The 27,756-nt window shown below is 49.3% G+C and overlaps 1 protein-coding gene across 1 annotated transcript in view; it reads right to left on the reverse strand.

Annotated features, from left to right (window-relative positions):
- SHFL (shiftless antiviral inhibitor of ribosomal frameshifting) overlaps nt 1-27,756 on the reverse strand; it is a 72,602-nt gene that overhangs the window by 13,680 nt on the left and 31,166 nt on the right. The window contains exons 2-4 of the mRNA XM_073622537.1: nt 23,012-23,153; nt 13,942-13,991; nt 3,014-3,055 (exon numbers count right to left, since the gene is read on the reverse strand). Coding sequence (XP_073478638.1) covers nt 3,014-3,055; nt 13,942-13,991; nt 23,012-23,153 — 234 coding nt within the window. The remainder of the gene's footprint in view (nt 1-3,013; nt 3,056-13,941; nt 13,992-23,011; nt 23,154-27,756) is intronic.

Below are 27,756 nucleotides of genomic sequence, written 5' to 3' on the forward strand. Positions count from 1 at the left end.
CAAATAATATGCAGCCAATAAAAGCCTAATAGTGATATATTACAACATAGAAAATGTGTCCTTCACCACTATCACATGACAATATTTTAGCCCTTGTATTTAAAGTGGAAGTACACTGTATCTGAGCACCGCAAACCAAAAACACTATTTCATTGATTTTTAATATCAAAAAAGCAAACTCCTCCATCCATCCATGTCTCCATGTTTTATTTTGCCGAGAAATCATTTTGATCCCCCCCCCCACCCTAGCATTTCTGGCTGTGGCCATCTTGAGTAAGGGCAGATGATGTATGTAGAATTTACTTCCTGGAATCCATCTGCCCTTAGCTCAGGCATGCAGTCCTGAAGACTCCTGGCATGATTAAACACAATCAATTTTGATTGAGAGAGTGAAGTTCCACTTTAAGGTTTCTGTCATGAGATAAATACTATGGCATAGCTCCCAACTGTCCCTGATTTGGAGCAAAGTCCCTCTGTCCCTCATTCCTCCTCATTTGTCCCTCATTTTGGTCTGATCTATATAGGTGTATATAAAATGCACTTTTTATCTTTCAAAAAGTGTTTCCCAGTGCTAAACCTCTCATCTGATTTCTAAATTGCTGCATTTGTAAATTCCAAAAGGCAATATAAAGGAGTAGTAGTGGTAAAAAAAAGCACTTGTAGGTTTAACCAATTTTGTTTATGGTACAATTCTCCTTTAAGGGGGCGTGGCAATGGGGCGTGTCCTATGCCTACATACTTGATAGGTGTCCCTCATTCCCATCTCAAAAAGTTGGTATGCTATGGTGTTGATTTACTAAAGGCAACACTGGAGGAAGAAGACATCACCAGAAGAAGAAGACACCTTGGGGGACATTCTTCATTTTTAATAAAGGACTTAGAAAAGTCTTAGATGTTGGCACTGCTCTACATATGAGACCTCCACAGTCCATCCTGTGATGAGATCTAATAACCCTCCAATCTTAATAAAGGACTTGTCAAAAACTGTCAATTAGTTTTCTGTAACACTACACTTCTTTTTTTGGGTGAATGGGTAGGGGTACTATGTACTCCATACTCATTCACATGGGGGGGGGACCAGGATCTATGGGGCATCCAGATTCCAATAAGCCCCCTGTCTACAGACCCCCACAACCAAAGCCCAGGTTTGTGGGGAAAAGGCCCTTGTCATGTTAAGGGTATGGAACAAGTTGGTAGCAGCGCTGAAAATAAATAGGCTAACTAGTGACAGTGACACCAGTGCTTCAATATAAACTGTAATGATTACAATAGAAGTATATGGATTATAGAAAAAACCTCCATCTATATATAAACAAGTGATGTTCAGAATCGTTACCCAGATGTGGATAAACTTCAATTGATTGAATAAATCCTCCACCGCAACCACCGTGATGACACCACACAGAATGCTCGCTTACCCCAAAACAAGCTCTATAAGCCTGCGACCTGTTACCCGGCCAGGGCCTTTATCCAGGAGAAAGTCAGGAGGGCGATATCCCAGCAAACACTACGAAAGTGGTCAGCATACGGCACAGATCTCGCCAGTCACGGATCAAACGGGCAGCCAGATTAAATACCATTCAGCTAGGGCAATGTTTCTCAAGTCCAGACTTCAAGTACCTCCAACCAGTCATGTTTTCAGACTTCCAAAATAATAAATAATAATGCAAAATAATAGGAAGCCTGAAAACATGACTGGTTGGAGGTACTTGAAGTCTGGACTTGAGAAACATTGCCCTAGCTGAATGGTATTTAATCTGGCTGCCCGTTTGATCCTGCTACCAACTTGTTCCATTTACTTTTGTGTGTATCTCACTCTTAGCAGCTTCTTCTGGTTTATAGTTTTTACTTTCTAATATTTTCACCACTCAAGAATATTTTTAAATTGTTTTATTTCACTCATTTGGTTTATAGCGCAGTATTTTCTATGTAATTATCATGTTAAGGGTATGTTGCCTTGTATTTGTTGCCTTGTATGGTTCAAGAGGGGGGGGGGGGGGGCGCTCGCCCTTCCCCCCTTTCCTGGCCTGCCTGGTATGGATTCTGAGGGGGAACTCCACAACAGTTTTGTTTTTTGGCATGGAGTTTACTCTCAAAATCCATACCAGACCAAAATCAAAAAGAAATACGGCATGGTGTTCCCCCCTCAAGGTCCATACCAGGCTCAAAGGGTCTGGTACAGATTTGGGGGGGGGACCCCACAAAGTTTTTTATTTCAATTTTGGCATGGGGTTCCCCCTCAAGATCCATACCAGGCTCAAAGGGTCTGGTACAGAACTGGGGGGGTAACCCCACACCGTTTTTGTTTTCAATTTTGACTTGGGGTTCCCCCTCAAGATCCATACCATGCTCAAAGGGTCTGGTACAGACCTGGGGGGGGAGGGACCTCACACCGTTTTTGTTTTCAATTTTGGCGTGGGGTTCCCCTGCAAAATCCATACCAGGCTCAATGGGTCTGGTACAGATTTTGGGGGGGGGGGACCCCACACCGTTTTTGTTTTCAATTTTGGCGTGGGGTTCCCCCTCAAGATCCTCAGAGCACAAGTCGCATGCCACAAATCGGATCAGTTAAGATGATGATCCCAACTTCCATTCAAATCAATGGGCTGAAATTGTGCCCAAGTCGGACCAAAGTAGCGCAGGAAGCATATTCTAAGTCGGACCAGTTAAGACGGCTCTCATAGGGAACCATTGATTTTGACATGTCATGTGACTTGTGCTCTCAAAGTCAGAGTGTACACCGGCTGGATTTAGTACTTTCTATCCTCACAGGTACCCTTTAAATCGGATGATCAGCATGACAGCTATCCAGCTAGCATTTTCAGAAGAAGGCCAACAATTCCATACCATGTATATTTCTCATGACAGGTTCCCTTTAAGTAGCTCTTTTCTATGGTACAATAATAGAAAAACCAAACACTCAGCTGAACACAATCCCTGCATGTCAGGCCAGGGAAGTGGTTAACCCAAAAAAACAATCCATTTCTCTAATACTACACAATTGCACAATTACCTTTGGCGTGTCTTTGTCCTTCTTTAGTTTATTGATTACATTCTGGAAAACAGACGTTTTAATATTAAGAGAGACAGCCAACAAGATAAATATGCTTTATATGGAAACTGTTTCACCTGCCAAAACCTTTCCAAGGTAATGCACCCCAGGAGGAGACTACTAGCGGCTGTGTGGACAAACACTGCAAAAGCATGGTCTGCTGTTGTCACTATCACAAAGCTGGTCTTATGCAATAATGGGCAGCTGGAGTGAGTACAGGAAGTGGCTAAAGAGGCCGCAGGAGATTAGCAGCACTAAAGCCTCGTACACACAATCGGATTTTCTGATGGGAATTGTGTGATGACAGGCTGTTGGCGGAAAATCCGACCGTGTGAACGCTCCATCGGACAATTGTTGGATGGCAGGTTTTAAAATTCTCAGTGGACAAATGTCTGTGGCCGGGTTTTCCAAGCGTGTGTACACAAGTCTGTCGGACAAAAGTCCAAAGTACAAACACGCATGCTCAGAAGCAAGGACGAGCCGGAAGCGGTCGATCTTGTAAACTAGCGTTCGTAATGGAGAATTAACATTCGTGACGTGGCAAATTATAAAATCTTGAAATGCAGCGCACAATTCTCTTCTTCTTTAATGGGATAATAATGAAGCTGCTTTGCTGGTGATACTGATGGAGTTATTGCAAACGAATTTTCAAAGGCTTTTTTTTTCTAGTGATATCAAGAATAATATTATTATGCTTTTTTTTTTTTTTTTTTTTTGTTTTGGGCAAGTTACCACAACACTAGGGCTGCAACTAACGATTTTCATAACCGATTAGTTGGCCGATTATTGCGATTAATCGGCTAATATGGAAATGTGTCCCATAGGACACATTTTTTCTGCAAAAAGCACCAAAAAAATGCATAGGCGTAAACCAGAAAGGCGTGTAGAAGCAGCAGCATGCTTTTATTTTTGTATCACCCATCATAATGGGGTTAAAAAAACTAAAATTAGCCCTTTATAGCACAAAAAGAGCAGATAATCACTACTGTAAGAGGTTAATTTATACTGTGAAACAGTCAAAGTAATAATATATATTACTTATATCATATATATAATAAATACATCCAGAAGTAGGATATATGGGCATTTTATCTAGGGGTCAGACGTGAAAGGTGGAAGAGAGATATAAATCTTTTATATTAAAGTAGTACTAAAAGCTGAGACTTTTATTTTTTTCCATGGATATGATCATTTTAAATATTATGCACAATACTGGTAAAAGTTTACTTTAAATGTACCGTATTTATCGGCATATAACACGCACTTTTTTCCCCTTAAAATCAGGGGAAAATGGTGGGTGCGTGTTATACGCCGATCCCGCTGATTGTGAGCCTTTTGGAGGCTCTCGTCGGCTTTCGCCCATTCTCGGCGGCTCTCGCCTGCTTTCGGCAATTCTCGGCGGCTTTCAGCCATTCTCGGTGGCTCTCGCAGTCCTGCGGGAGCCGGCGAAAGCCGAGTGCGTCCGAAAGCCGCCGAGAGCGACCGAGAGCCGCCGGGAACGGTGGCGCCATTTTCAAAGATGCAAACGACACAGGGCAAGGCTATAGATGGACACTGACAAGGCTGCAATCGGGGACAAGGCTGCAATGGGGGACAAGGCTGCAATGGGGGACAATGCTGCAATGGGGGACAAGGCTGCAATGGGGGACAAGGCTGCAATCGGGGACAAGGCTGCAATGGGGACAAGGCTACAGTTGGACACTGACAAGGCTGCAGATGGACACTGATGAGGCTGCATTGATGGGCATTTAAATGTAAGTTTTTTTTCTTAAACTTCCCTCCTAAAAGTTTTTTTTCTTAAAATTCCCTCCTAAACTTGGGGTGCGTGTTATACGCCTGCGCGTGTTATATGCCGATAAATACGGTAATTGTAATGCCTTCTGTTACCTCCAGTCTATCAGTCTCGACCTTCATTGGGTTCAGATACTGATCTTCCCTGAGTCTTTAAAGTGACTTTTTTTTTAAAACAACAAACATGTTATACTTACCTGCTCCGTGCAGTGGTTTGCACAGAGCAGTCCTGATTCTCCTTTTCTGGGGTCCTCCTCCTGGCTTCACAGTGCCCCAATAGTAAGGTGCAAATTATAGTACAGAGTGCCCCCTATAGCAAGGTAAAAAAAAAAAAAAAAACTTCTGCCTTTAGAACCACTCATTTCCTGCCCAGGACTACATGTCCCATGAGGCATTGCTCCTCACACATTCACAAGTTCTCATGCACTTACTCACATGTATGGATGGTGTACTGAGCTGTATGTGTGCTGCACAGTATTTCCTGATATGTAAACAAATAATGCATTCTGTATGCAGGCCAACTAATAGGCTGGCCGATTAATCGATTATGAAAATAGTTGACAACTATTTTCATAATCGATTAGTTGGATCGGCAGTACACAACACCATTATCCCCTAGTTTTTAAGATCAAAGATACAACTATGTTGGTGTCCCTTGTCAATTTTACATTCTATTTTTTTAAATGTAACTGCCTACTCCCAAACTGTCATTAGAAGTAAAACTCATAGACAAGTATTAGTCTCCACAATTTTTTTATTGTGCAATAAATAGAGAAAACAAATAAAATTAGACATGTTATCTGCCAATAGAACTTAACCAAAAACTACATTCTATGCATCCAAAAATATAGAAAATATACCAAATCAAATCATTATTATTCAACCAAAAAATAAAATAAAAGCCTCATGCATGTGTCCTGCTTAATATAGGGGGTCAGCAATGCCAAGAGTTGGTGAAGGAAGGGGTCCGTCATCCAGAGATAATTCCGAAAATCATCCGGATTATTCTCCTGGAGCTCCCGCAGCAAAGGCATATGACATAATTGGTCACGATTAATAAAGCAACCAATTTTTGGTCCAAGAGCTCCTCCCCTTTCTGTTCCTGGGCTGGACTTGGGTCAAAGCAATAACTCCAAGGCCAATAATAAATAACAGGTTATCTCCTCCGATTCCGCAACGTCTGGTTGACGAACGGCCATTCAGAAACGAACTGAAAAGCACGAAATGAAAAGTGCGAACTGAAAAGCGCGAACTGAAAAGTGCGAAATGAAAAGCGCAAATCAACACTCACCAAACATCTACTAACACGAAATTAGCAGAAGGAGCCCAAAGGGTGGCACTGAAAAACCACGTAGTACGTCACTACGTTCGTGCTTGTTGGCCGACAATTCCTTGCCGTTTGTATGCAAGACAAAATCCAGGCACACGCCTTTCGGACAAAAGTCAGAGGTTTTGTCTGCTTGATTTGAGTACTGCTTGGACCTTGAAGAAGGGGACATACCCCGAAAGCTTGTCCTGAAAAATTGTATGTTAGTGCAAACAAAAAAAGGATCACGGACAGTACTCAATTTTCTCCGTTTTGTCTGCTGAAATTCTGATTGTGTGTACGAGGCTTTAGAAGCAACAAAGCAGCCAGCACATTAGAGACATTCTTGTGAAAGTGACATGTCACTGTTTCTACAGGGCCAGGGTAGAGGTTACAGAGATGAGGGCTTAAAGCGGAACTAAACTGTATGTGGGAAACACAAACTGAAAACACAATCTAACCACTTCCATTCTGGGCCAATTCTGATATTCCTCTCCTACATGTAAAAATCTGTATTTTTTGCTAGAAAACTACTTAGAACCCTCAAACATTATATATTTTTTTAAGCAGAGACCCTAGAGAATAAAATGGTGGGTGTTGCACATTTTTATGCCATATGGTATTTGCACAGCGGTTTTTGAAGCACAATATTTTTTGAAAAAAAAAAAACACTCTAGCCCCTAGTTCACACTGATGAGATGCAGGAAACAGAGATTCTTGTGCATGTCCCACACCGCATAGCAATCGCACTGTGTTCATGTCAATTAAAAGATAACGCAAGCCCAAAAGCAGGTCACAAAACACAGTGCGTTTGCCTGAACCGGATCGCATGGGTATGAGCACCCGATCCAGTTCCAGTGCGAACAAAAAAAAGCTACCCGCAAATTCGGATGCGATGTAATTTGAGCCATTCAAAATGAATAGGCTCAAATTGCGCCACATAGATTCACATGTGGTGTGACAGTGTAAACCAGGGCTTAATGAATTTTAATACACAAAAACCACGATATATACCCCAATTTGTCATAAAATTTGAACGATGATGTTACGCCAAGTATATAGATACCAAACATGTCACACTTTAAAATTGCATAGGCCCGTGGAATAGCACCTAACTACGGTACCTAAAATCTCCATAGGTGATGCTTTAAAAGCCTTTACAGGTTACCAGTTTAGAAGTTACACAGGAGGTCTGGCACTAAAATGATTGCTCTCACTCTGACGTTCACGATGATACCTCACATGTGTGATTGCCATTTACATATACACGCGGGACTGACATGTGCTTTCGCATTTGCATGTCAACGCAGAGGAATGGGTGCGCTTTTTTTTTTTTTTTCAGTTCTATTTCATTTGAATCATTATTCATTTATTTCATTTTTTTTACACTGTCCCTTTAATTTTTTGTTATCACTTTTATTGCTATCACAGGGATAGCATGGGCTGTTATAGGTCTTCTTTATGGAGAGATCTGGGGTCTATTAAGTCTCGTACACACGATTGGATGTTCGGCAGGGAATTGTGTGATGACAGACTGTTGGCCTAAAATCCATCCGTTAATACGCTCCATCAGACAATTGTTGTCCAACTTTCCGCCAACAAATGTTGGATGGCAGGCTAGTAAATTTTCGTCAGACAACAGTCTGTTGTCAGATTTTCCTATCGTCTGTACACAAGTCCGTCACACAAAAGTCCAAAGTACAAACACGCATGTTCGGAATCAATGCTCACCAAACACGACATTAGAAGAAGGTGCCCAAAGGGTGGCGCTCAAGAGCTGAAATTTCATGTAGTACGTCACTACGTTCATGTTTGTTGGCCGACAATTGTGTGCCGTTAGTATGCAAGACAAGTTCCCGGCACAAGACCTTCAGACAAAAGTCTGACGCTTTGTCTGCCAACAATCCGATCGTGTGTATGAGGCTTTAGACTCAAGATCTCTCCTCTGACCTACAAAACATCTGATCAAACGGAGATCGGTTGGATCTAATGCTTCCACAAGCTGGTAATGGCTTGTTCATATAAGACCGAAACCAGAAGCGATAAAATCATTGTCACATCTGGTTTCTGGTGTCATACAATGGGAGGAACAACTTCAGTTCCTTTCACTGTGTCCCAGGAAGTGAATGCTGCCGGTTCATCCTTACCGGGCTCCCTATTGGACAGGAGAGGCGGTAAAGGCATGAGGTGTGGGGGGAGGGTAGATGGGGATCTCCTTCTGTTGCCTGTAAAAATAATCCAGTGGCTCTATAGCTGCTCAGATTACTTTTACTTTGTGCAGAATCACTGGGGCTAGAAAATGATCCTCGATCAAGGATGTATGTCCTTTGGACGGAAAGTGGTAAATTCATTTTGTACCCCTTAACGCCTAAGGGTAAAACAAATGTTAATGCCTAAGCACAATTTTGCAATTTTGACATGTGTTAGTAAAACTGTCCATATCACTTTGTGCATCCAGGTATATTATACCTTATTTTTTTCAGGACAAATTGGGCTTTCATTTGGTAGTAAATAGTAATAGATATCTCGTGATTTTTTTTTATTATCAAAGGAAAACTGGTCCAAAATAGTAAAAAAAAAAAGTTTTTTTTTCCAATTTTTGCTGTATTTTTCTTGTTACTGCCATAACCTACCACCAATGAACAACCCAAATTGAACTCTCCTGCTCCGGACGATTGCAGCAATACCACATATGTGTATGTTTGTGCCCATAGTACAGCCCAAAAGCTGTACTATCCTAAAACACACTGACACTAAGACCCCTTTCACACTGGGGCGTTTTTCAGGCGCTTTAGCGTTAAAAAAAGCGCCTGTAAAGCGCTTGAAAGAAGCCTCATATGCAATTCCAATGTGAAAGCCCGAGTGCTTTCACACTGGGGCGCTGCGCTGGCAGGGCGTCAAAAAAAGTCCTGCAAGCAGCTTCTTTGTAGCGCTTTCGTGTTTTTGCCCCCAGGCTGGGTGCGCCAATGGCCCGAGCCCTTTCACACTGCCAGCGCCTGAAAAATGCTGGTAAAGCGCCGCTTAAGACCCTTTTTACACTGGGGCTCTTTTCAGACATTTTTCGGGGGGCTGGTAGTGTGAAAGGGCTCGGGCCATCGGCGCACCCAGCCTGGGGGCAAAAACACGAAAGCGCTGCAAAGAAGCTGCTTGCAGGACTTTTTTTGACGCCCTGCCAGTGCAGCGCCCCAGTGTGAAAGCACTCGGGCTTTCACATTGGGATTGCAGAGGAGGCTTCTTTCGGCCCCTTTCACACTGGGGCGGTTTGCAGGCGATATTGCACTAAAAACAGCGCCTGCAAACTGACCTGAAATCGCCACTGCTGTGTCTCCAGTGTGAAAACCCCAGGGCTTTCACACTGGAGAGGTGCGATGGCAGGAGGGAAAAAAAAACTCCTGCAAACAGCATCTTTGGAGCGGTGAAGGAGCGGAGTATACACCGCTCCTGCCCAGTGAAATCAATGGGGCAGCGCGGCTATACCGCCGGCATAGCGCCGCTGTAGCGGCGCTTTGCGGGCAGTTTTAACCCTTTTCCGCCCGCTAGCGGGGGTTAAAACTGCCCCACTAGCGGTCGAATACCGCCGCTAAAACATCGGTAAAGCGCTACTAAAAATAGCAGCATTTTAGCGCCAACGCCTCCACCGCCCCAGTGTGAAAGGGGCCTTAAGGCACTTTTTTTTAATGCTAAAGCACCTAAAAAATGCCCCAGTGTGAAAGGGGTCTCAGTATGAAAGCACTCGGGCAGATGAGGCTTCTTTCAGGCGCTTTACAGGCGCTTTTTTTTAATGCTAAAGCGCCTGAAAAACGCCTGAAAAATGCCCCAGTGTGAAAGGGGTCTAACTGACACTGATACTAATTCAAAAAATGCTTTTTAAAAAAAAAATCTGCCCAAAATATACTGACCATGACCTCTGATCCTTACTTGATCCAAACACTAACCCTGGCACTCTCCTACAAACCTTGATTCAGCTATTTTTATATATAATTATATATATATAAAACTATATATTTTTTTTACATGCAGTTGTTTTTTTTTTCCTCTCTGTGAGGAGAGAGAGAGAGAGAGAGAGAGAGAGATACAATGTATCTATCCTCTCCATTCGCAGAGAGAGAAACACAGGGGCGGGCCTCATGTTGACTTATCACTGTGATAGCCAATCAGAGGCTATAACAGCGATTAGAAGTTCCAGGAACCGATCATTAGTACGGGACCCGGGGCTCCTGCTGACAGCCCGGTCTCTGTACCGCAAGGTCAAAAACGCATAAATGCTGAGAATATTTGCTGAGAAATCACTTTGAAAAACACCCCTGTAAGCATTTCTAGGGGTGGCCATCTTGGGCAAGGGCAGATAGTTCATGCAGCATTTACTTCCTGGAATCCATCTGCTCAGGCATGCAGGTGTAACAACATATTCGGCGACTCATCGCAGTTTGCTATGGAAGTGACGTTATGTCGCCACCATCTTGCTACACCCCACACTCATCCACAGTGAAGATACACTGAGAAGAGGGAAAGTGGACATGTTGTTACACCCACCGGAGTTTTGCATTTTACACGTATTTATAATAGTAAAGTGAGTTTCTATAGTGAAATACAGTACTTACAACTCCGTCTGACTGCTTAGATGTTGAATTTTAAAAGCAGCGAACTTCTGTCAGATTAGCAAACCTGTGAGATGAGAAGTTTGGTTGTCGCTGCTTTTAAAATTCAAGATCTAAGTAGTCAGACGGAGTTGTAAGTGCTGTATTTCACTATAGAAACTGACTTTACTGTTATAAATACGTGTAAAATGCAAAACTCCGGTGGGTGTACCGCTTTCATGTCCGCTTTCCCCCTTCTTATGCCGCGTACACACGAGCAGACTTTACGGCAGACTTTGCCCGGTGGACGGGATTTTGTCAGACAATTCGATCGTGTGTGGGCTCCAGCGGACTTTGTTTTCTCAAAAGTCGGACGGACTTAGATTTGAAACATGTTTTAAATTAATCCGTCAAAATCGAGTCTGGTCGAAAAGTCCGCTCGTCTGTATGCTAGTTCGACGGACAAAAAGCCACGCTAGGGCAGCTATTGGCTATGAACTTCCTTGTTTTAGTCCGGTCGTATATCATCACGTACGAATTCGACAGACTTTGGTGGATCGTGTGTAGGCAAGTCCGTTCCTTCAGAAAGTCCGTCGTAAAGTACGTTGAAAAGTCCGCCGGGCAAAGTCTGCCGTAAAGTCCGACCGTGTGTACGCAGCATTAGTGTATCCTTACTGTGGACGAGTGTGGGGTGTAGCAATATGGCGGCGATGGAAGGTCACTTCCGTAGCAAACTGGATGGCCGAATATGTCATTACACTGGCAGGAGGGCGTGCTTAGCTGAGATTGCCCCTCCTCCAGATGAAAAAAAAAAATGCAGATGGACACTCCTGGGGTGAATGACATAATTTGCCTAGGCCAGAAAAACAGGAAGCAAATGAAGAAATGTAAAAAGTTTAAAACAAGTAAATATGATATACTTCCCTATCTATTTACTAAAGCTGTCAGCATAAGGATTAAAAATAGTTCTTGTTGACTGAGAGAGTTTAGTTCTGTAACTGCTGACTTTTAACATTGAAATTTGCATATTATAACATAATAACATATAAAACTCTTCTATCCTTTGTACAGTTCAAAGCCCTCAAGCAGAATGTCACACTTACAATACACCCAATAATCAGATTATACGTATATGATTACATTTTTTTATTTTGAATCCAGGAACATTATTAATGATTATCGAACTCGACAACTCTGGGCACCCGGCCAGGGCTGCAGCACAACCTTGACCCATGATGAACGCTGCTTGACAGATGCAATAATCTCATGTCAGGTCATAGTCCTCCCTCTCACTTCCTGTGCCGGGAATTTTAGGAAATGTGAGTGACGACACGGAGCTCTTTGAAATACATGTTTACAGTAAGTGACAGATCAAATAAAAGAAATCTACCCAAAGGCTGACACTCCAAGGGCTGGTGATTGGATTTATCAAGCTATGAAGATTAGCTTAACCACTTGCCTGCCGGGCACTTTCACCCCTTTCCTGCCCAGGCCAATGTTCAGCTTTCAGCGCTGTCGCACTTTGAATGACAATTGCGCGGTCATGTAACACTGTACCCAAATGACATTTTATCATTTGTTTCACACAAATAGAGCTTTCTTTTGGTGGTGTTTAATCACCACTTAGTTTTTTTATTTTTTGCTAAACAAAAAAAAAAAAAATGTGGAAAAAAAAAAAGTTTTTCATATTTTGTTATAAAATTTTGCAAACAGCTAATTTTTCTCCTTCACTGATGAGCACTGATAAGCTGCACTGATGAGGCGGCACTGGTGGGTACAGATGGGCACTGATAGGTGGCACTGATGGGCATTGACAGGTGGCACTGATGAGGTGGCACTGGTGGGCCTCTGATCAGGGAGCACTGATGAGGCTGCACTGATAGACAGCAATGATGGGCACTGATAGGTGGCACTGATGGACAGCAGTGGTGGATTACACTGATGTTGAGGCACTGATTGGCAGCACTATTGAGCAAAGACTGGTGGCACTGGTGGGCACTGATTAGCAGTATTGATGGGCACTGATAGGTGGCACTGATGGGTAGCACTGGTAGATGACAATGATGTTGAGGCACTGATTGGCAGCACTATTGAGCAAAGATTGGTGGCACTGATGGGCACTGATGGACAGCAGTGGTAGATGAAACTGATGTTGAGGCACTGATTGGCAGCGCTATGAATCTATTTCTCATGAGAACAGATTAAGGGGGGAATATGATCAACATGTACAAATACAGAAGTGGTCCATATAGTGGACTTGGTGTTGAGTAATTCACTTTAGGCTCGATTGGTGGCACTGGTGGGCACTGATTAGCAGTATTGATGGGCACTGATAGATGGCACTGATGGGCACTGATTAACAGTACTGGTGGGCACTAATTAGCAGTATTGATGGGCACTGATAGGTGGCACTGATGGGCACTGATTAACAGTACTGGTGGGCACTGATTAGCAGTATTGATGGGATCTGATAGGTGGCACTGATGGGCACTGATTAACAGTACTGGTGGGCATTGATTAGCAGCACTGGTGGGCAATGTTGGGACCGTTGTCCCTTTAACAGAAGCCAGTTCTCTTTTCTCCAGCGTGAGGGGAAAAAAGCCGATAATCGGCTTCTGTTTACATCATGTGGTCAGCTGTCATTGGCTGGCAGCTGATCACGTGGTAAAGGGCCGCTATGATAGGCCCTTTACCCCGATCTGTGATCAGCCGAGTCCAAAGGACGGCAGTAACGCTTGTGAGGTATCACCACGAATGTCAGATCGAGAGCAGTAATTCAAGCACCAGACCCTTCGTAAATCTAACCTGTAAAGGCTTTTAAAGCTTTCCACAGGCATGTGCAATTTTAAAGCAAGCAATGTTAGTTATTCACTTACTCAGCGTAACATGGTTTAGAGTTTACCAAACAATTAAGTATTATATTGTGTTTTTTGTGCATTAAAAATCATTAAAATATATTTTTTCCAAAACAAAAAGCGTTGGAAAAACCACTGTGTGAATATGGTGTGACATAAAAAAATTGCAACACCCACTATTTTATTATCTAGGGCCTCTGCTTTAAAAAATATATAATGTTTGGGGGTTTTTAAGTCATTTTCTAGCAAAAAATGTAAACAAAAAGTGTCAGAAGAAGGCTTGGTCTTCAAGTGGTTAATACTACAGGTTGCTGCACTTTGCACTCTGCCATCGCTGAATAAGGGGAATAAACAGCTTACCATTGCAACTTTGTCTTTTTTCAAACTGCTTCTGTCATCTGGATCAATATCTGGAATTTTAACATACAAACATAGGAATAAGGCAAACAGGTATTTTGGAGGAAGGGTGCAGTAACAAACATAATTACTAACTAATTATTAACTAATTTATCTACAGTATTATGAGGTGATAAGTATTAGGGGAAGAAGTAGCCACTCCAGAAGTAGACCTCCAGAAGATTTACCCCCACTCCGGACCAGGCCATTTCTTGCGATACAACACTGCGTCATTTTACAGACAATTGCGCGGTCGTGCGACGTTGTACCTAAACAAAATTGATATCCTTTTTTTCCCCCATAAATAGTGCTTTATTTTGGTGGTATTTGATCACCTCAGCGGTTTTTATTTTTTGTGCTATAAACAAAAAAAGACTGACAATTTAAAAAAAATATATATATATATTTTTTACTGTCTGCTATAAAACAAACGGTATTGCACCGGTTCTCAAAAAGGATATCGGGGGAACTGGAGAAAATGCAGAGAAGGGCAACCAAACTGATAATAGGCATGGAAGGGCTCATCTATGAGGAAAGATTGGAGGAACTGAATCTATTTCTCATGAGAACAGATTAAGGGGGATATGATCAACATGTACAAATACAGAAGTGGTCCATATAGTGGACTTGGTGTTGAGTAATTCACTTTAGGCTCGGTTCACACTGGATGCTGATGGGGCTCCCAGCAGGTGTCCTGTGCGTCCTGGTTCACCGCTTCAGGTCCGATTTTAGCCCGAATTTTGGCCTGAAATGGACCAAAAGACGCACAGGGCTCCCGTGCAATTTGCATCGGAGATATGTGAACCGGCTCCTTAGAGAGCTGGTCACATTCTCCTGCTATTGCGAATTGGATGCGGGGATCCCACATACAATTCACAATAGTGTGAACCCAGACTTAAGATCATCACAGAGGACAAGGGGGCACTCTTTATGTCTAGAGGGAAAGAGATTTTATCTCCAAATACGGAAAGGTTTCTTCACAGTAAGAGCTGTGAAAATGTGGAATAGACTCCCTCCAGAGGTGGTTCTGGCCAACTAAGAAGATTGCTTTAAAAAAGGCCTGGATTCATTCCTAAATGTACAGAATATAACTGGGTACTGACATTTATAGATAAAGTTGATCCAGGGAATATCCAATGGCCTCTTGGGAGATCAAGAATAATTTTTCCCCCCTCTGGAGCAAATTGGATCATGCTTTGCTGAGGTTTTTTTGCCTTCGTCTGCATCAACTGTGGGTACAGGATTGTGTACATGGGGTTTATTTATTTGTGTGTGTTTTTTTTTTTTTTTTTCACATGGGACAACCATATATGTCAGAGGATAGTAGTGAGTGTCAGGTAACAAAAAAAGTGATGTGTGCTAAGAGATGGAGTGGTGGCTGTGTACATTAGAAGACAGAGCCCATGTAGTGTATGTCACATGACAGTTGTGTATGTCAAATGCATGTTAGGCGATGAAAGATCATGGTGTGTGTCAGGTGACGGAGGACAGCGGTGCGTGTCAGGGGACGGAGGACATTGGTGCATGTCAGGTGACGGAGGACATCGGTGCGTGTCAGGGGACGGAGGACAGCGGTGCGTGTCAGGGGACGGAGGACAGCGGTGCGTGTCAGGTGACGGAGGACAGCGGTGCGTGTCAGGTGACGGAGGACAGCGATGCGTGTCAGGGGATGGAGGACATCGGTGCGTGTCAGGGGACGGAGGACAGCGGTGCGTTCAGGGGACGGAGGACAGCGGTGCGTGTCAGGTGACGGAGGACAGCGGTGCGTGTCAGGTGACGGAGGACAGCGATGCGTGTCAGGTGACGGAGGACAGCGATGCGTGTCAGGGGATGGAGGACATCGGTGCGTGTCAGGGGACAGAGGACAGCGGTGCGTGTCAGGGGACAGAGGACAGCGGTGCGTGTCAGGGGACAGAGGACAGTGGTGCGTGTCAGGGGACGGAGGACAGCGGTGCGTGTCAGGGGACAGAGGACAGCGGTACGTGTCAGGGGACCGAGGGCAACGGGGCGTGTCAGGTGACGGAGGACAGCGGTGCGTGTCAGGGGACAGAGGACAGCGGTGCCTGTCACGGGACAGAGGACCACGGTGCGTGTCAGGTGACGGAGGACATCGGTGCATGTCAGGGGACAGAGGACAGCGGTACGTGTCAGGGTACGGAGGACAGCGGTGCGTGTCAGGGGACGGAGGACAGCGGTGTGTCAGGTGACGGAGGACAGCGGTGCGTGTCAGGGGACGGAGGACAGCGGTGCGTGTCAGGGGACGGAGGACAGCGGTGCATGTCAGGGGACGGAGGACAGCGGTGCGTGTCAGGGGACGGAGGACAGCGGTGCGTGTCAGGTGACGGAAAACAGTGGTGCGTGTCAGGGGACGGAGGACAGCGGTGCGTGTCAGGGTACAGAGGACAGCGGTGCGTGTCAGGTGACGGAGGACAGCGGTGCATGTCAGGGGACGGAGGACAGCGGTGCGTGTCAGGGGACGGAGGACAGCGGTGCGTGTCAGGGGACGGAGGACAGCGGTGCGTGTCAGGGGACGGAGGACAGCGGTGCGTGTCAGGTGACGGAGGACAGCGGTGCGTGTCAGGGGACGGAGGACAGCGGTGTGTGTCAGGGTACAGAGGACAGCGGTGCGTGTCAGGTGATGGAGGACAGCGGTGCATGTCAGGGGACGGAGGACAGCGGTACGTGTCAGGGGACGGAGGACAGCGGTGCGTGTCAGGGGACGGAGGACAGCGGTGTGTGTCAGGGTACAGAGGACAGCGGTGCGTGTCAGGTGATGGAGGACAGCGGTGCATGTCAGGGGACGGAGGACAGCGGTACGTGTCAGGGTACAGAGGACAGCGGTGCGTGTCAGGTGATGGAGGACAGCGGTGCGTGTCAGGGGACGGAGGACAGCGGTGCGTGTCAGGGGACGGAGGACAGCGGTGCGTGTCAGGGGACGGAGGACAGCGGTGCGTGTCAGGGGACGGAGGACAGCGGTGCGTGTCAGGTGACGGAAAACAGTGGTGCGTGTCAGGGGACGGAGGACAGCGGTGCGTGTCAGGGTACAGAGGACAGCGGTGCGTGTCAGGTGACGGAGGACAGCGGTGCATGTCAGGGGACGGAGGACAGCGGTGCGTGTCAGGGGACGGAGGACAGCGGTGCGTGTCAGGGGACGGAGGACAGCGGTGCGTGTCAGGTGACGGAGGACAGCGGTGCGTGTCAGGGGACGGAGGACAGCGGTGTGTGTCAGGGTACAGAGGACAGCGGTGCGTGTCAGGTGATGGAGGACAGCGGTGCATGTCAGGGGACGGAGGACAGCGGTACGTGTCAGGGGACGGAGGACAGCGGTGCGTGTCAGGGGACGGAGGACAGCGGTGTGTGTCAGGGTACAGAGGACAGCGGTGCGTGTCAGGTGATGGAGGACAGCGGTGCATGTCAGGGGACGGAGGACAGCGGTACGTGTCAGGGTACAGAGGACAGCGGTGCGTGTCAGGTGATGGAGGACAGCGGTGCGTGTCAGGGGACGGAGGACAGCGGTGCGTGTCAGGGGACGGAGGACAGCGGTGCGTGTCAGGGGACGGAGGACAGCGGTGCGTGTCAGGGGACGGAGGACAGCGGTGCGTGTCAGGTGACGGAAAACAGTGGTGCGTGTCAGGGGACGGAGGACAGCGGTGCGTGTCAGGGTACAGAGGACAGCGGTGCGTGTCAGGTGACGGAGGACAGCGGTGCATGTCAGGGGACGGAGGACAGCGGTGCGTGTCAGGGGACGGAGGACAGCGGTGCGTGTCAGGGGACGGAGGACAGCGGTGCGTGTCAGGGGACGGAGGACAGCGGTGCGTGTCAGGTGACGGAGGACAGCGGTGTGTGTCAGGGGACAGAGGACAGCGGTGTGTGTCAGGGTACAGAGGACAGCGGTGCGTGTCAGGTGATGGAGGACAGCGGTGCATGTCAGGGGACGGAGGACAGCGGTACGTGTCAGGGGACGGAGGACAGCGGTGCGTGTCAGGGGACGGAGGACAGCGGTGTGTGTCAGGGTACAGAGGACAGCGGTGCGTGTCAGGTGATGGAGGACAGCGGTGCATGTCAGGGGACGGAGGACAGCGGTACGTGTCAGGGTACAGAGGACAGCGGTGCGTGTCAGGTGATGGAGGACAGCGGTGCGTGTCAGGGGACGGAGGACAGCGGTGCGTGTCAGGGGACGGAGGACAGCGGTGCGTGTCAGGTGACGGAAAACAGTGGTGCGTGTCAGGGGACGGAGGACAGCGGTGCGTGTCAGGGTACAGAGGACAGCGGTGCGTGTCAGGTGACGGAGGACAGCGGTGCGTGTCAGGGGACGGAGAACAGCGGTGCGTGTCAGGGTACAGAGGACAGCGGTGCGTGTCAGGTGATGGAGGACAGCGGTGCATGTCAGGGGACGGAGGACAGCGGTACGTGTCAGAGGACGGAGGACAGCGGTGCGTGTCAGGGGACAGAAGACAGCGGTGCGTGTCAGGGGACGGAGGACAGCGGTGCATGTCAGGGGACGGAGGACAGCGGTGCGTGTCAGGTGATGGAGGACAGCGGTGCATGTCAGGGGACGGAGGACAGCGGTACGTGTCAGGGGACGGAGGACAGCGGTGCGTGTCAGGGGACGGAGGACAGCGGTGTGTGTCAGGGTACAGAGGACAGCGGTGCGTGTCAGGTGATGGAGGACAGCGGTGCATGTCAGGGGACGGAGGACAGCGGTACGTGTCAGGGTACAGAGGACAGCGGTGCGTGTCAGGTGATGGAGGACAGCGGTGCGTGTCAGGGGACGGAGGACAGCGGTGCGTGTCAGGGGACGGAGGACAGCGGTGCGTGTCAGGGGACGGAGGACAGCGGTGCGTGTCAGGGGACGGAGGACAGCGGTGCGTGTCAGGTGACGGAAAACAGTGGTGCGTGTCAGGGGACGGAGGACAGCGGTGCGTGTCAGGGTACAGAGGACAGCGGTGCGTGTCAGGTGACGGAGGACAGCGGTGCATGTCAGGGGACGGAGGACAGCGGTGCGTGTCAGGGGACGGAGGACAGCGGTGCGTGTCAGGGGACGGAGGACAGCGGTGCGTGTCAGGTGACGGAGGACAGCGGTGCGTGTCAGGGGACGGAGGACAGCGGTGTGTGTCAGGGTACAGAGGACAGCGGTGCGTGTCAGGTGATGGAGGACAGCGGTGCATGTCAGGGGACGGAGGACAGCGGTGCGTGTCAGGTGATGGAGGACAGCGGTGCATGTCAGGGGACGGAGGACAGCGGTACGTGTCAGGGGACGGAGGACAGCGGTGCGTGTCAGGGGACGGAGGACAGCGGTGTGTGTCAGGGTACAGAGGACAGCGGTGCGTGTCAGGTGATGGAGGACAGCGGTGCATGTCAGGGGACGGAGGACAGCGGTACGTGTCAGGGTACAGAGGACAGCGGTGCGTGTCAGGTGATGGAGGACAGCGGTGCGTGTCAGGGGACGGAGGACAGCGGTGCGTGTCAGGGGACGGAGGACAGCGGTGCGTGTCAGGGGACGGAGGACAGCGGTGCGTGTCAGGGGACGGAGGACAGCGGTGCGTGTCAGGTGACGGAAAACAGTGGTGCGTGTCAGGGGATGGAGGACAGCGGTGCGTGTCAGGGTACAGAGGACAGCGGTGCGTGTCAGGTGACGGAGGACAGCGGTGCATGTCAGGGGACGGAGGACAGCGGTGCGTGTCAGGGGACGGAGGACAGCGGTGCGTGTCAGGGGACGGAGGACAGCGGTGCGTGTCAGGGGACGGAGGACAGCGGTGCGTGTCAGGTGACGGAGGACAGCGGTGTGTGTCAGGGGACAGAGGACAGCGGTGTGTGTCAGGGTACAGAGGACAGCGGTGCGTGTCAGGTGATGGAGGACAGCGGTGCATGTCAGGGGACGGAGGACAGCGGTACGTGTCAGGGGACGGAGGACAGCGGTGCGTGTCAGGGGACGGAGGACAGCGGTGTGTGTCAGGGTACAGAGGACAGCGGTGCGTGTCAGGTGATGGAGGACAGCGGTGCATGTCAGGGGACGGAGGACAGCGGTACGTGTCAGGGTACAGAGGACAGCGGTGCGTGTCAGGTGATGGAGGACAGCGGTGCGTGTCAGGGGACGGAGGACAGCGGTGCGTGTCAGGGGACGGAGGACAGCGGTGCGTGTCAGGTGACGGAAAACAGTGGTGCGTGTCAGGGGACGGAGGACAGCGGTGCGTGTCAGGGTACAGAGGACAGCGGTGCGTGTCAGGTGACGGAGGACAGCGGTGCGTGTCAGGGGACGGAGGACAGCGGTGCGTGTCAGGGTACAGAGGACAGCGGTGCGTGTCAGGTGATGGAGGACAGCGGTGCATGTCAGGGGACGGAGGACAGCGGTACGTGTCAGAGGACGGAGGACAGCGGTGCGTGTCAGGGGACAGAAGACAGCGGTGCGTGTCAGGGGACGGAGGACAGCGGTGCATGTCAGGGGACGGAGGACAGCGGTGCGTGTCAGGTGACGGAGGACAGCGGTGCGTGTCAGGGGACGGAGGACAGCGGTGCGTGTCAGGTGACGGAGGACAGCGGTGCGTGTCAGGGGACGGAGGACAGCGGTGCGTGTCAGGTGACGGAGGACAGCGGTGCGTGTCAGGGGACGGAGGACAGCGGTGCGTGTCAGGGGACGGAGGACAGCGGTGCGTGTCAGGTGACGGAGGACAGCGGTGCATGTCAGGGGACGGAGGACAGCGGTGCGTGTCAGGGGACGGAGGACAGCGGTGCGTGTCAGGGGACGGAGGACAGCGGTGCGTGTCAGGTGACGGAGGACAGCGGTGCGTGTCAGGGGACGGAGGACAGCGGTGTGTGTCAGGGTACAGAGGACAGCGGTGCGTGTCAGGTGATGGAGGACAGCGGTGCATGTCAGGGGACGGAGGACAGCGGTACGTGTCAGGGGACGGAGGACAGCGGTGCGTGTCAGGGGACGGAGGACAGCGGTGTGTGTCAGGGTACAGAGGACAGCGGTGCGTGTCAGGTGATGGAGGACAGCGGTGCATGTCAGGGGACGGAGGACAGCGGTACGTGTCAGGGTACAGAGGACAGCGGTGCGTGTCAGGTGATGGAGGACAGCGGTGCGTGTCAGGGGACGGAGGACAGCGGTGCGTGTCAGGGGACGGAGGACAGCGGTGCGTATCAGGGGACGGAGGACAGCGGTGCGTGTCAGGTGACGGAAAACAGTGGTGCGTGTCAGGGGACGGAGGACAGCGGTGCGTGTCAGGGTACAGAGGACAGCGGTGCGTGTCAGGTGACGGAGGACAGTGGTGCATGTCAGGGGACGGAGGACAGCGGTGCGTGTCAGGGGACGGAGGACAGCGGTGCGTGTCAGGGGACGGAGGACAGCCGTGCGTGTCAGGGGACGGAGGACAGCGGTGCGTGTCAGGTGACGGAGGACAGCGGTGTGTGTCAGGGGACAGAGGACAGCGGTGTGTGTCAGGGTACAGAGGACAGCGGTGCGTGTCAAGTGATGGAGGACAGCGGTGCATGTCAGGGGACGGAGGACAGCGGTACGTGTCAGGGGACGGAGGACAGCGGTGCGTGTCAGGGGACGGAGGACAGCGGTGTGTGTCAGGGTACAGAGGACAGCGGTGCGTGTCAGGTGATGGAGGACAGCGGTGCATGTCAGGGGACGGAGGACAGCGGTACGTGTCAGGGTACAGAGGACAGCGGTGCGTGTCAGGTGATGGAGGACAGCGGTGCGTGTCAGGGGACGGAGGACAGCGGTGCGTGTCAGGGGACGGAGGACAGCGGTGCGTGTCAGGTGACGGAAAACAGTGGTGCGTGTCAGGGGACGGAGGACAGCGGTGCGTGTCAGGGTACAGAGGACAGCGGTGCGTGTCAGGTGACGGAGGACAGCGGTGCGTGTCAGGGGACGGAGGACAGCGGTGTGTGTCAGGGTACAGAGGACAGCGGTGCGTGTCAGGTGATGGAGGACAGCGGTGCATGTCAGGGGACGGAGGACAGTGGTACGTGTCAGGGGACGGGGGACAGCGGTGCGTGTCAGGGGACAGAAGACAGCGGTGCGTGTCAGGGGACGGAGGACAGCGGTGCGTGTCAGGGGACGGAGGACAGCGGTGCGTGTCAGGGGACGGAGGACAGCGGTGCGTGTCAGGGGACGGAGGACAGCGGTGCGTGTCAGGTGACGGAGGACAGCGGTGCGTGTCAGGGGACGGAGGACAGCGGTGCGTGTCAGGTGACGGAGGACAGCGGTGCGTGTCAGGGGACGGAGGACAGCGGTGCGTGTCAGGGGACGGAGGACAGCGGTGCGTATCAGGGGACGGAGGACAGCGGTGCGTGTCAGGGGACGGAGGACAGCGGTGCGTGTCAGGGGACGGAGGACAGCGGTGCGTGTCAGGGGACGGAGGACAGCGGTGCGTGTCAGGTGACGGAGGACAGCGGTGCGTGTCAGGTGACGGAGGACAGCGGTGCGTGTCAGGTGACGGAGGACAGCGGTGCGTGTCAGGGGACGGAGGACAGCGGTGCGTGTCAGGGGAAGGAGGACAGCGCTGCGTGTCAGGGGACGGAGGAGAGCGGTGCGTGTCAGGGGACGGAGGACAGCGGTGCGTGTCAGGGGACGGAGGACAGCGGTGCGTATCAGGTGACGGAGGACAGCGGTGCGTGTCAGGGGACGGAGGACAGCGGTGCGTATCAGGTGACGGAGGACAGCGGTGCATGTCAGGGGACGGAGGACAGCGGTGCATGTCAGGTGACGGAGGACAGCGGTGCGTGTCAGGTGACGGAGGACAGCGGTGCGTGTCAGGTGACGGAGGACAGCGGTGCGTGTCAGGTGACGGAGGACAGCGGTGCGTGTCAGGTGACGGAGGACAGCGGTGCGTGTCAGGGGACGGAGGACAGCGGTGCGTGTCAGGGGAAGGAGGACAGCGCTGCGTGTCAGGGGACGGAGGAGAGCGGTGCGTGTCAGGTGACAGAGGACAGCGGTGCGTTTCAGGTAACCATCTAATGTACAGTACAGAACCTACCCTAGAAATAAATACTGTATAATGATGATGGTGTCAGTCGCAGTACCTACCATTAAGGTCGTCCTTGCACAGGATGATGTATTGACACACTTGTACATGATTGTTGGTAAACTTCCTCATGAGATGGACCGCTGTCTCTATTGGAATGTGGCCGTAGAACTTCTCTCTCAGTCGCCGGACGCTCTTTTCCAGCTGTGGGAACAAACAGAATGAGTAAGGACTACCCTACTGGTGATTATACTGGAATCTAGAGAGAAACAAACCTCAAACTGACCCCATCGTCTTGTTACATCGAGAAGGTTACCAGTAGGAGACATTCTATTCTAAGAGGTCCATATGGCTGGTTGTCACTGAATGCCTGAACAATGCTAATCCTTCCATGTTTATTACATGTACTGTGTATCCCTTAGAAGTAGATCCCACAATGATCCCTACACTGTATCCTGAGTCAAGCAAGAGTTGCCATACCTGAACTGTACATGCTGCATACAGTGTGTGTTACATGGGCAGCAACAGGTGTGTGCCTCTACAATACAGGGGGTTGTGGGGTCTGGGGGGTCCGCGTCCTCAATGGATCGCTCAGTCTGGATGCACTGCAGCTGCAGGAACAGCAGGACTGGCAGGCAGCAGTCTCTAAATGTCCTTAGTACAGGTTCTCTTTACAGAGCAACTCAGCTAAGTGTTTCCATAGACAGGCTTGTTTGGAGAAAACAGTGATGGAGCTCTGCCATGTGTTTTTTATCTTTTACTTTTTGCTATATTAAATATCCCCCCCAGAAAAAGTAAAAAAACAAAATTTCTTCCTGTTTAGGGCAACATGTATTCTGCTACATATTTTTGGTAAAACAAAATCGCAATAAGCATATATTGATTGGTTTGCGCAAAAGTTATAGCGTCTACAAACTATGGGATAGATTTATAGCATTTTTATTATTTTTTTTTTACTAGTAATGGCGATTTTTAGTGGGACTGCGACATTGCGGCGGACAGATCGGACACTTTTAACACTTATTTGGGACCATTGAAATTTATTCAGCGTTTAGAGCTAAAAATAGCCACTGATTGCTGTATAAATGTCACTGGTAGGGAAAGGGTTAACACTAGGGGGCGATCAAGGTGTTGCTAACTGTATGGGGGCTGGGCTGACTGGAGGAGTAGATAGATCGCCGTTCCTAATCACTAGGAACAGACGACCTGTCTCTCCTCCCCTATCAGAACAGGAAGCTGTCTGTTTACATTGACAGATCCCCGTTCTGCCTGTCTCTGGAGCGATTGCGGGTGGCTGCCAGAGCCTCTGGTTGGCTCCCCCGCTCGTGAAAGGGCGCACGCGTCGCCCTCAAATCGCTGTGTATACGTCCCCCGATGTACAATGATGGCAATTCGCGCAGGGGAGCCAACTTGCCGCAGGTGGTATGTAACTAGCTAAAATAGAAATGAAAGGCAAAACATTTGTGTAAAGATATAAAAAAAACAAAAACAAAAAAAAACCATTATAAATACCCTTTTTTTTATAAGCAATCATATTCCCTCTGTTCTCAGCTGCATAAGAGCTGGGGGGGGGGGGGGGGGGAGAGAAACAGCAGCACACTAATCTTCCCAGTGAATGGCTGTGCAGGGGGAGGCATGTCAGGACGAGTCTGATCATTGGAGTAGAGCAGGCTGAGTTCCCAGCATACCTAGAGAACTGACCACGATGTGTGCTCCTGCTTAGTGTGGTCAGTTTTTAACCACTTCCCGATCGTCTGCTGCACATATACTGTAGCAATGAGGCTCTATTGTGCACAATCACGTACCTGTATGTGATTTTGTCAATAGCCACGGGGGGGGGGCCTCCGGAGCTGCGATCGCACGCTTATTGGCCACAGGGAGAGCCAACCAGCGGGCCCGGCGGACACCCGCTATTGATCCCCACAGAGACAGAACGGCGGTCTGCCGATGTAAAAAAGCAGACAGCCGCTCCGTCAGGCATGAACACTGATCTTGTGTTCCTGCTAATCAGGAACACGGACCACTGTGTCCATGCAGTGAGCCCATCCCCCCCACAGTAAGAAAGCACAATTAGGGAATACACTTAATCCTTTGATCGCCCCTGATGTTAACCCCTTCCCTGCCAGTGTCATTTATACAGTGACAGTGCATATTTTTTAGCTCTAATCACTGTAATAATGTCACTGGTTCCCAAAAAAAGTGTCAGGTGTCCGATCTGTCTGCCGCAATGTCACAGTCCCGCTAAAAATCGATGATCACTGCCATTACTAGGGCTGGGGAAAAAATTGATTTAAATCTTGAATTGAGTTGAGAGGTCAAATCGATTCAAAATTTAAGCAAATCGGCTTCGGCCGGACGCTGCGGACTAGGCCGAAGCTTCGCCTAAAAACTCATGTCCGCAGCGCCTTAGGACCGGCTCTGACACCGCACCGGTCCTGAGGCGCTGCAGGCAGGAGTTTTTAGGTGAGGCCGCGGCTTCGGCCTAGTCTGCGAGGCCGGACGCCGTGGACTAGGCCGAAGCCGCGGCCTCGCCTAAAAACTCATGTCCGCAGCTCCTCAGGACCGTCGCGGTTTCCAAAGAAAAAAAAAAAAACTCGATTCGAATTGTGAATCTTTTTTTTTAAGAAAATCACCCAGCCCTAGCCATTACTAGTAAACAATAAATAAAAATGCCATAAATCTATCCCCTATTTTGTAGACGCTATAACTTTTGTGCAAACCAATCGATATACGCGTATTGGAGTTTTGTTTTACCAAAAATATGTAGCAGAACACATACTGGCTTTAATTTATGAAGAAATTTGATTTTTTTACATTTTTTTTTATTGGATATGTTTTATAGCAGAAAGTAAAAAATATTGTTTTTTTTCCCCAGAGGTGATCAAATACCACCAAAAGAAAACTCTATTTGTGGGGGGATAAATAAAGACTTAAATTTCATCAGGGTACAGTGTCGCACGACCGCGCAATTGTCAGTTAAAGTAACGCCGTGCTGTGTCGTAAAAAATGGCCTGGTCATGAAGGGGGTAAATCTTCTGGAGGGAAAGTGGTTAAATCTAAAACGATACCCAGTAAAGGCTTTTAAAACATTATCTATGGACAATTTTAGATACCAAAGTTTGTTGGTGTTTCATGGGGTGCACAGAATTTTAAAGCTTTACAATGTTGAGTATCTAGTTATTTGCCACAACCCCATCTTTTATATTTTACCCCAAAAATTGGGTAATTTATTGGGCTTGATTTACTTAAAGGCAAATAGACTGTGCACATTGCAAGTGCAGTTGCCCCAGAGCTTAGTAAATGAGGTAAAGCTTCACTTTACAAAGAGTAACCAATCATGTGCAAGGAAAATAAAAAATAAATAAATAAAAAAACGGAATTTTTGCTTGCACATGATTGGCTGATGGAAACTCATTTACTAAGCTCGGGAGCAACTGCACTTGCAGGCTACATTTAGGCCTCATACACAGTGGACAGTTTTTTAAAGTTTTTGCAATAGCATTTTTTTAGCATTTTAAGGGTTTTCCGCATTATCGTTTTTTTAGCGTTTAAAAAGAAAAAAAATATATATAAACACACATATATATATATATATATATATATATATATATATATATATATATATATATATTTATGGCTGGAGCCCTATGTCCGGTATGTACATGAATACCACTTACAGTAAAGATAGGACTTACCATCGGAAATGGACCTGAAAGTGTGGACTTAGCATATGAAATGGACCTGAAAGTGTGCCTTGGTCTAATGGCCGGTATGCCAAAATAAGGGGGCATACCCTGGTTTAAGAAATGATTATTCTGTAAGAGAAATGAATGAAATGAATAGTTTGAGAAATGCTGTGAAATGGGGATGGGAGGGTGGGTATCGCGCACAGGAAACCGACAAGCACCACAGGTGAGCGGGCTGCTTAAGTACCCCCCGGGCTCCTCCCATAAATTCAGGCCACCATACTGGCCTTCCTACTTATGGCTGGAGCCCTATGTCCGGTATGTACATGAATACCACTTACAGTAAAGATAGGACTTACCATCGGAAATGGACCTGAAAGTGTGGACTTAGCATATGAAATGGACCTGAAAGTGTGCCTTGGTCTAATGGCCGGTATGCCAAAATAAGGGGGCAAAAACATTCAGGTAGGGTTATGATTTTATTGATTTTCAATTATTTATTGAGCCAATTTGGAGAATGCCTGTGCCATCTCTGTTTGTGGGTTGGGGATATACCGGGCGAAGCAGGCTGACTTCCACCTGCCCAGTCTTTTGATGATGTGGTCCGGAACCCCGTGGCGGGATGCCGCGGAGGCTGCTCCGATGCGAAACGAGTGTCCGGAATACTGACTAGGGTTAAGATGAAGATTGCGGAGAAGTATTCTTATGTGTTCCACAAACTGAGAGGCGTTTAAGGGTTTAACTGGGAACGGTAGAAGGGGACTGCTGTCTGGCTGTTCAGGCAGGAGTGACAGGAGCCGGTTGAGTACGGCGACTGGACACCAGCTGTTGTCGGTTTTGTAGAGGTGAATGTTCGCTCCTGAGCCCGTTTGCTGGGTTTTAGAGACCTCGAGGTGCAGGATGAAGTGGTCTTGGTATCTAAGTAAGTGTCGTCTGCGTAGTACTCGGTCTGTGGGTTTGTTAGAGGTGAATTCGCCAGGGCGCATGAACCCATAATACGCTAGATATATCGCTGCTTGTAAGACCGTGCTGCGGAGCAGACCGAATGGCGAGGTAGCCAGAATAGTTGACATGTCCCTAAAGATGGGTCCCGTAATGGGCAAGCGCTTAGTGCTGATGAC

Source organism: Aquarana catesbeiana, linkage group LG03, assembly GCF_042186555.1.
Source record: "Aquarana catesbeiana isolate 2022-GZ linkage group LG03, ASM4218655v1, whole genome shotgun sequence".
Taxonomy (NCBI): Eukaryota; Metazoa; Chordata; class Amphibia; order Anura; family Ranidae; genus Aquarana; species Aquarana catesbeiana.